This window comes from Corvus brachyrhynchos, unplaced genomic scaffold (assembly GCF_000691975.1).
Source record: "Corvus brachyrhynchos isolate BGI_N302 unplaced genomic scaffold, ASM69197v1 scaffold61, whole genome shotgun sequence".
Lineage (NCBI taxonomy): Eukaryota > Metazoa > Chordata > Aves > Passeriformes > Corvidae > Corvus > Corvus brachyrhynchos.
In genome coordinates this window covers 7,366,462-7,376,603 of record NW_008236478.1, presented here as the reverse complement: position 1 = coordinate 7,376,603, position 10,142 = coordinate 7,366,462, and the positions used below count along the sequence as shown (strand labels likewise).

The 10,142-nt window shown below is 40.9% G+C and overlaps 1 protein-coding gene across 1 annotated transcript in view; it reads right to left on the bottom strand.

Annotated features, from left to right (window-relative positions):
- The window catches only part of CUNH10orf76 (chromosome unknown C10orf76 homolog), a 118,886-nt gene that overhangs the window by 106,458 nt on the left and 2,286 nt on the right, over nt 1-10,142 (bottom strand). The window contains exons 4-10 of the mRNA XM_008643836.2: nt 9,475-9,582; nt 8,561-8,653; nt 7,620-7,694; nt 6,864-6,950; nt 3,554-3,610; nt 2,470-2,513; nt 857-942 (exon numbers count right to left, since the gene is read on the bottom strand). Coding sequence (XP_008642058.1) covers nt 857-942; nt 2,470-2,513; nt 3,554-3,610; nt 6,864-6,950; nt 7,620-7,694; nt 8,561-8,653; nt 9,475-9,582 — 550 coding nt within the window. The remainder of the gene's footprint in view (nt 1-856; nt 943-2,469; nt 2,514-3,553; nt 3,611-6,863; nt 6,951-7,619; nt 7,695-8,560; nt 8,654-9,474; nt 9,583-10,142) is intronic.

Sequence of the window (10,142 nt, the reverse complement as noted above, 5' to 3'; positions counted from 1 at the left end):
CTTAGCAAGAGACAGCACACGGATACAAACACCTTTTATTTTGCCATACTGTCACTGACCAATGCTTCACTTTACGAATCACGAAAAAGGGGGAAAAAAAAAAAAGACTGGCTCTTGAATCTCAGCCTGGATTAGTGTGCCAGGACACAGGGACTGTTTCCTGTCTGCTTGCCCCAGGGTGGCCACAGTTTTACCCAAGTCACTCCTGACAGACAGCTGTCAACACTGAACTATCCTTACTTACAGGAAATTTTTCTGCCAGTTAGATCTCAGAAGACAATTAAATCTCAGACTAAAGCAGTGGATTCTCTTTACAAGGAAGAAATTCACAACTGTTTTTGAAGGGTATCCCTCCAAAAATGCAGAGTGCGCCCACGGCAGAATCCAAGCTTTACTCCATAGCTAAAGTGCATCCAGGCTTCAGAAACAAAACAGTAAAGAAACAAAACTGCAAAGACTAGTGACAGACCAGACTATATGCCACTATGTTTTAGGCCACGTCACCACAGTAGCAACTAGTGTTTGAAAATATATCGCCGTTTAAAAGGATTAAGAAAGTTTAAAAAATGATTAAAAGTTTAAAATAAGGTGATTTTTAAAATAAAGTCAACTAGGGTGAGGAAGATGCAGGAAAAGAATTTCAGCTATCAACACAAGAACAGAGATCTCGTCCTTTGAAAGAGCTTTCCCAGCCAGACACCACCCTCCTCAGAATACAACCATTTTAGCTGTATTTAGTTCTGATTCGTTCAATCCACCTCTACCTCCAGAACCCACATTCCAAACCCACACTTTTTAGGAACACTCGCCTGCTTTTTTTTTTGCTGAACTTGCATGAATACACCTTTTTAAGAACAGAAAAACACCACTTCCTTGCTTACCATGTTAGTTAGGGCTGAGAAGAAACCAGTCTGATGCTCCTCTTCCTTATCTTTGTATTGCCTGAACAAAAAAGAAATAAGGATGAAGTTTCCGGGTTAGAAATTGAACTAGGGTTACTTCACCTGAATCCCTATGAGTTATTCTTATTTGATAAGAATATAAGATGGAGGAAACTTCAACATTCAACAGCCCTTTTCAAGAGCTCACAGAAGAAGAGACAAAGGGTACCAAAATATTTGTAAATTGTGTAAAGTTGAAGTGGGGCTGCTGAAAGATGTGAAATTTCAACAATCCTTGTGCTGTTACAGAGGACACAAGCAGTTTGGGCTAACGCTGAAGGAAAGGGATCAAGTAACTTAAGAAATTTTGTCCTGCACTGGCCAAAGAGTAATAAACCACATGAGAACACAGAGTCAGTAACCACAGAACAGTTTCATTTCAATCATCATCCACTACAGATGAAATCAGAGTTGGTCACCACATGGACCATTATGGTTCATGGTCTGATCTTGCCTGATCCCACTTTCCTGGAGCAAGTGAAGAGACTAGAACTAGAGCAACTGAAGTCAACAAATAGGTTGGAAACCTCAGAGTTAAGCTACACTGCTTCATCTAGCACTCAAATGGATTAGCAAAACTCACATGACCATTTATTTTGTCTGTCACACAGGAATCTGATCACACACAATGTAACATGCAAAGAAAGGAACTCTAAATTCTTGGGAAAGGGGAAAGGAATAAGCTAAGCAAAATAGGCCATGGTCTGAGACAGCTTTTGTCAGAATGAAGGAAGTTGGGTGGGTGAAGGTTTTTTCTGCTTTACTCTAATCATTCACTCTGTTATATGCATCTACGTGATTTGCCTATCTTGCAAGTCACCTGCATAACTATCACAGCAGACTTTCAAAGGAATTAAAACATTTTTCTGGATACTTTGAGAATCCTACTGCACAAAAAAAATTCTTGAGTTTCTCAGGTGAAATTGCTGTAAGTTTCCAAATTTTCCTAAAGCATTTTCCTCTTAAGAAAACTTGCATCTTTTATGCTGCTGCTTATGAAGCGGAGGCTAAGAATACGCTACCCCTCCTGCTGACTTTCTGGCTCTTTCTTCAGCAGCAGTTACTGCTTTCCACCATTTGGAAGAGTTTACATCCCCTAATTGTCTCTGATCTGACATGAGGACAGCCCTGGATACATTTTTTTTGTTTTAGATAGTGTTTCAGCTAAATCAATTTTTTCACAGAGAAGTTCTCAGCATATTATTATCTTTTCGCTTGTGACTAAGATTTTACACAAAGTTCACACAGAGGTAAAATCCGTGACAGTAAAAACATACAATGGATATCCTCCACTACAGCAAGATCTCTCCTGAAGCCCATCAGCCCAGCTGATACAGATGCATTGAGACTTGCAGGGACAGCATCAACTGAACCAAAGTACCTCAAAGCATAAGATTATTCCCTGCCTCTCCCAGGTGCATCAAGGCTGTTAGGTGATAAACAAGTGCTTTAACACCAAAAAAAAAAAGTTTGTGAAAATGTTTAGCAACAATAGTGTATTGATAAACAAGACACAATCAGGTTTTACCTGTTATATTCTGATAAAGCCTGGGCAATTACAAGTCCCATTCCCTGAAAAAAAAGCATTAAAAAAAACTTCACATTAAAATCTCAAGGGAGAAAATCACACACTGACCACACATAGCAATGCTGTGCCCCCCCAAGATAATCTAGCATGCTATGCAGAATTTCCCTTGAAGCTGTTTGAACTATTAAGAAGTGCTATGATACAATATTATAATACAAAAACGCAGACAACAAAATTTAAAGTTATTTATCTAATTACTAAGTTCAACAGAGAACCTTTACTTTCCTTGGACCTCCAGATAGAGCTCTCACTCAAGAAGCCTAAGCAAAGCATCAAGAAATTTAGAAGGAAGTTGATGTCAGAGGAAGGACATCCAAAAACTCAAAACAAGAGTCATAGACACTAATAACCTTTGAGTTCTCGCAAACAGCCTCCACCATCACAAAACTACTACACATCCTTTCTGTCAAGCCAATTTAATTAAGTCAGAATAACAGTTCTCATTCTTTATTTAGCATGGACCTTATTTTTTACTTCAGGCCTAAAGAGCAGCTTCCAAGTCCAGAACTCACATAACTCAGTCTGCTGCCAGTTTTTATCCAGGCCTGGGTAAAAAACTCACTGTGGCTACAATCCAAAATATGTTGCAGGACTCTTGATACTCTCAGATACAAGCTTCCACTGAGTTACAAGAATTGACTTGTGGACTGATAAAATCAAGTGACACAGCACTGGAAATGAGATCCCCTTTGGCATAAACCATCCTGTGCCTCTTTGGCACATGACAGAAAATAGTGTACAGACAGTTCATGAATGCGTAATAGATCAACTTTAGCATGTTCCTTGCTACGTAGCTTTTTAACCACCCCCACCATTTAACTGGTGATCAAACTGTCCAAATCGTGAGCTGCCTAACCTACTGCAAGAGCACAGTTAGGGCTGAACAAGCACTGTACTGGTGTTCCTTAGAGCAGCACTGTTCTGAGACCTGATTTCTACCATACACCATGCTTGCATTCATCACCCTACACCCTACATGAGAGAGCATCCCCAGCAGCACAGAGGAATCAAGCCAAGTACTCACATTGAGCGTGGCCTCATCATCCACAATGGAGAGCTTCACAATGTAGGGATTCACTGACTGCTCAGGGTAGGGGAAGAAGGAAGAAAGAAAAATGGTTTTAAGTTCCGCCTTCGGGGAAAAAAAGTCACTATTATGTTTCCCAGTTTACCCAACCACCTGGGAAGAATCTCTGTTCTTTCCCATAAAACAGAACACACACAAAGAAGCAGAGTCACAACACATGCTAAGACTGCTATGCCTGGGACACCTCCTTACTGGCTCAGCCAGGCAGTCGCCTGATTCTATTGGGAAGAGAGGGAGTTTCTGTCCCTCCACCAGCTCATCTGTCAGTCTGGAAAGTGGAGCAGCTGTCCTGCAAGCCTGTTATCTGTGACACACACGCAGCTTTGCAGCGGGAACAGGCAGTGACGCTGGGATGGAGCATTAGTGCTCTGCTATCTCCCTTCTGCAACACCTTGCAAAGACTGCTTAAAGCAGCACCCAGGAAGGCAGGACAATGTTACAGACTCATCTGCTGCTGGGTTAGAGATCAACACTTTGTTTAGACCACTAAGAGCTGGAAGTCTCTGGAGAATATAAATGCCTTGAACTTAGCTGAAGAAAGCACGCAGGCTCCATCTACAAAGACAAATGCTAATAATGTAGGAAGCATTTTAGATTAGCAATGCACATTTTTCCTCGTTTATATGTGTCAGTGCAAAACTAAAAAAAGCTGATTTTGAATCAAGACACAGAAGAAAAGTCTCATCTGCAGGCAGGTAATTTTTCAGGGAATTGGAGCTTGAGTAATTACTTTTTTTGTTAAAGAGATTTTTTTAAAAAATAATTTGAGTTATGCAAGATCTCTGGAAAAAAAAAACCAAAACACATGAACCTTGTGATTCTCCTAAGTTGTATCTCTTCAGCACCTGTAGTTATCTGTATCAAGGAGATGCAAGTGCACAAAACTGGACACGGAGGGCTGTGGGATACATTATATGCTGCCACACAAGCACACAAAGGGAAAACCCCACATTTTAACTAATTTCTTTCAGCTCTAAGAAAAGACACAACATGCAATTCTAGCAGGTTGAACATGAGGCAAATAAACTTCTGCCTAAACATTATCAAAGAGTAAGTATTTAAAAGTCACTACCTGATTTTATGTTTTAACTTGCTATCCTATCAGCCATCCCTTAAAACACTGGGAAAGTGATCAAATAAATACTTTTTCTCACAGCATTTTCTTTCTCATGGTATCAATGCAAAGGTATTTTCTCTGAAATCAGGACTAGTATTAAAAAAAAAAAGCATAAAATATAGCTGAAGGCTTGAATAAGTATATAGTTGGAACAACTTCTGAAAATTATTAGGATTTCAGTCAGGGCCATCCCTTTATATGTTCCAAGTAAAGACATGTAAATCCTGAGAACAGAAATTAATAAGCAAGCCAATATCTCAGCAACATTGGTAATGACAACATGAAGAGATACTCTCCACAGAATTTGGGAGAAGATTACAAAATTCATGTCCCAAAACTATGAAAGAACATCCTGATGCAAAACTCACTGGTATTTACACTAAAACCAGACACAAAATCATAGCTAATGAATTTTGAGCCTTATTAGATTTTCTTAAGCAGCTGGAAACACAACTTAGCAACCAATGGAGTTCAGACTGAAAGAGAACCTTTCAGCTGTGCCAGTTAACTAAAAAGAGAACTCCAGAGCACCTGTGGCATGCAAGTGTGCTACAATCCACTGACAACCAGACAACCACCATATTGACTCTAAGGGCCAGAGAACAGCAAATGAAAGCAGCTACTCAAGGACAAAGTTTGTGGCTGCATTACTACAGGCTTGGCTTGTAGCGCTGCTACAAAGGGCAGTGTTGGGCAGTTGTCCCATCAAACCTTTGTGGGAGTAGCTTTCAGCCTTGCCAGAGGAGCTGCTCAAGCTGAAGTTCCCCTTGCTACATATCTGCTTCAGTTGGGTTGTATGGATTGCACTTTTCAAACATCAGCACACCTTCCTCTGAGTGCCCAGTTTCAAGATGCCTCACTCGACCCCAACTCAGTACTCCCCGGAAAAGCCACTGCAAAGAGCCAAGGACAATGTGCACTCACAGCATCCTACCTTACTAAGGACATAAACTACAGTCCACAGCAATCCATGCCTCAGGGATGGGATTACACAGCTCTCCACCATTTGTCTGAATGTTGCAATGAGACCTCTGGTCTTCCCAGTCTGCTCTCCTAAGTAACCCTACTTACATAATTCCTAACAGTTTTCCATCATAGCCATATATTAAAATCAAGCTCCATGTTCCTGTTCCATGCTACCACAGCACAGAATGCTGAACAGAACCTGCAATTCATGATTCTGACATCATTGACAGGAATGAGAAATTAACAGGCATTACTTTGACACCAAGTGTAGCTCCTGTCCTTGCACATTCTCTAGGTCTATTCATAATTCAAAACAAGACCTATTATAAAACCAGGTAGGTTTTGAAACCTGCTCCCTCCTAGTAATTCTGTTAAAGCGGGGGTATTCCAGAACTTTCCTCTTTTCTGCCTACTGAAGTATACTAAGATATTCCTATTTATAAAGAAAAAAAATCCTGATCATTAAAGCATCATGCCTCATACAAAGAAAAGCCAACATTAGGTTATTCTGACATTCAAAATGTTTCTTTTTCAAGCTGATGAGTAATGGAAAAAAAATAGGAATACACCATAAACATAAAGACGATGATGAATAAAGTTCCTCAAAGAGGAATCCATCAAAGAGACAGAGAGAAACTTCTCTTGGAAATACTAGCTGTGACGTTTCAGTTCATTCTTTGGTCACAGCTTCACCATCTCTTCTGGGGATCTGTACTCTTTCAGTCAGCTAGTCGGGTTCTGAATCACAAATTCAGTCTGAAGCCCAGGATGACTGACAGCTCATTTTATTTTGGAGATTATGTATAACCACACACACACACACAGAGGCAGACATGTGGTTTGGCACAACAGTAACTCTTCCAAAAGGACCTTCCTCAGACTATTTCCACAAAGGAAATGCAAATTCCCCAGGTAGTTTCTTTCATGCTGGCATGGAACAAGCTGTAGGAATATCATACACATTTGATTATACACATACATCAGAGACAGACACAGGGAGCATAACAGGGCTGCCTTACAAAGCTTCTGCAGCTCTGTGCTGACATCCTGATGCTACAGTGTGCACTGCTAAAAACTGCACTGTGTGCTGCCTTCATAATCCAGAGGCCACTCTAAATTAATAAAGTAGAGAGAAGTGATGTTTCTGCTACCCAGAACACCTACCTCATACTTTCTGTAGTTGACCAGCAAGGCCAGAAGGACAACAGCATCATATCCATGTTCCCTGCGACTGAGAGGGCTGGACAGGATCTGGAATAAACAATCACACTGTTCTGTTCAAGCCTGCTTCAGGAAGCTTGCAGTGACTCAGACAGAGCAGAATCATGAAATGTACGTGCAAGAGCAAATTATGTCCTATCTGAAAGACGATATTTAGGGTGAAGGGAGTGTCAGTGCCTCAGGGGAGTTCTGCACACAGAGAAGCTTATTTATCATAGAAAGGATGCACGTAGGCTTTCAGGGCATAAAGGGCATGTATGTTTCTCAACAGGATTGGACAGTATCTCAGTGAATCACCAGCATTACCTGTGCAAGTGTTCTGGGTTTCTCCAAGGCTCAGTTCCACTGAAAAAAGTATAATTTATCCAAGAGCAGAAAAAAACTTGATATATCCTCACTGCCTTTTGGAAAAAAGTTTCTTCAATACAGGAATTCTGTGTGAAATTAGCCCAGAAATCTCTTCAGATTCTAACTGTACATAAATGTTTCAAGTGAAAATACTTTAAATAGTCAGTAGTGACTAAAAACAGCAGACTAAAGGGGAGAGAGCATTACAAAATATATATATATGACTGAGCTATGAATAAAAGCAACAACAGTGCCAGTGAACTACACTGCACTGAAAAAGCTGAAAAGCAAACACATTACTGAAAGTTCTCACTATGGAAGAGCACCCGCAGTAGAAGGAAGAACCCTTACCTGTAAAATAGCTTCAAATATGCTGTTAATCATCACATACTCCAGGATGGTGTTCTGGCTAATGTTATCTGTCACCTGAGTACAAACACAAGTTTTAAAATCTCACCCAAAGCCTCCACCCATGCTGTAGCTGCCTCTGGCACACACTGGGAACAGGAGAGTTCTGCTCCCAGATGGACACATTTACCCAGAATCTCACACTTAGCAAGTCAAGGTGTGACTAGCAGTAGAGCTAGACATGAAGTGAAAGAAATCCGTCCTGCCTGCCCTCTCTCTGCCAAGCACCACCCACAGACAGAGCTCCTTGTTCCTCCACACGGTGGTATTTTACACAGCTGCATGAATGACAACAGCCATCAGCTGTTGCAGGCTGAGAGTGAAAAAGGAGGCAGAGAATGAAAAACAGGCCACATATGCTCCACCAAGATCTTATCATGAAGAGGGCAGTGAAGACCTCCCCCACTCCCAATTTTCTCTTATCACAGTCAAAATAGGTCACAGTTGACCATCTCCAAGAGCTGATGAGTGGCCATTTATTACAACCTCCTCATTCTTCACATCCTCACCATTCTGGTCTACTCCACACTTTTTGTCTTTCCTCAACCCTTCTCCCTTTCTTTCCATTTATCTGAGACTTCTTAAATGTCTTTTTTTCTTTAAAAAACCCACACCTGTGAATTCAACTGACAGTTCCTCCTGCCTCTCCCCTTTGGCCCCAGTTTGCACCTATCTCACAGGATGAAAAGCGCCTGCTAGTCTGCGTTGGCATCTTGGTTAGAACCATCATGCGTATTCTGGACTGGCCCTTGTTCTCATTCACAATTTCTTTCCCCTTCTTAAGCTTCACACTGCAGCATTCTGCTCAAGTTTTGAAACAGTTCCATCCCTCAGATGTGGCTCATATAAGCCCTTAAGTTATTATACAACTGTTAAGTACTTACTGTCACCAAGCAGAGAAGTAGCTTCAGACACAGGCTTTTGAGGCTTTCAGAACCTTCTGCACAGAGGAGGGAGTCCAAGCTCTCCATCAGATTCTAAAGAACCACAGTCACATTATTCAAAAGCAGTATTTTAAATTACTTGAAATATTTTTATAAAAAGCTTTCTGGAAGATTCAAGAAGAGCACCAATATAAAGCCATGTTATTCCAAAGTCAATAATTGAGCCATTACTACTTCTACACAGGCCATAGTCATACTATCACTTCTCAACACTGTTTTGTGTTAACTACAGTTTAATGACTACTGGCATAACATCATAACATTTCCCATGAGTTTTCTCTAGATGAAGCAGCACACCTCCAGTTAACAATACATATATCAATTATGATTAGAAATCTGATAGGCAAATTAGTACTTAATGTTTTCCCCAAATGGACTACAATTTTTACAGAGAAGAAAAAGATACAACAATAATTCAGCTTTATCACTGGTTACTTTGTCATTTCCCAAACTCAACGTTTTTACAGTGAAGAGCATCAAGTAAGTTTAAAAAAGTACATGTGCTGATGGAATGTGAGAACACAGGGTATGACTATCAGATAAAGATTAAGCACAAGGTATGAAGTTCAACACTATGTAGTAATCGCCTGTGACAGCCTTTTCTAGCTTTAAGGTCTCTAAACCACAGTGACTGCACAGTGTGGAACTAAAGGAAAAGAAAGTGCTCCATTACAAACCAACCCAGGGACCCCAAATGTCTGTGCTACTGTCAGGTACAGGAGAGCTATTTTTAGTAAGTGGCTCAAATATTTCCCCGCAAAGCTGCTGCCTGGTAGACACTCCTGTCTGCAACTCACTGCCCTTGCAACACAGCTGCTGTGCAAACTGCTCCCTCTACATTGCCAGGGCCTCACCTTCATACACAGCTCTGCCTTATCAAAACCCACAAGCATGTTGATGATGTCAAACCCAGAAGTGGATTTGTTCTTCTGATGGACACCTCGAATTAATGCACACAAAGTCTGCAAAGGGAAAAAACAGAAGGTGAGATGTAAGGCAACACCTCCAACTCAACAGTAAAACCCACTGCATGACCATCTCCTAGCACTGGCAGATACTGAAATTAATACCACCAGCCTGGAAGCCATACATTTTGTCTGACCTTTCCTCCAGCCCTGTCATTTCTAAAGAGGATCTTGGATGATGACAACTCATTAAAAATTGGAGAAGAATGTATTTGTCCCTATTTTTCTTGTTTGAGCACAAATTTCTGTTTGGTGACCACACTGCTATACCAAGTCAGACCAATAAACTGTGTCTTTGTCAACAACAAGAACCAAGCTCCCCATCAAACAAAACAAAACAAATTGGCTCCAAGTCTATTAGGCAGCTTAATTACTGCTTCATACCAAGTTCTTGAAGATCACTGCTAATACACAGGTATCAGCACACTATGCTTCCAGCAGACTCTCTGGAAAATTTATGGGCAGCAAATGACTAATTTGTCCTAAGAGAGGGAAATGTCTGGGGTGACTTTTGTCATCAGGCACCTCTCAGGCCAGTGAAGAGGGGAATGAGCAGG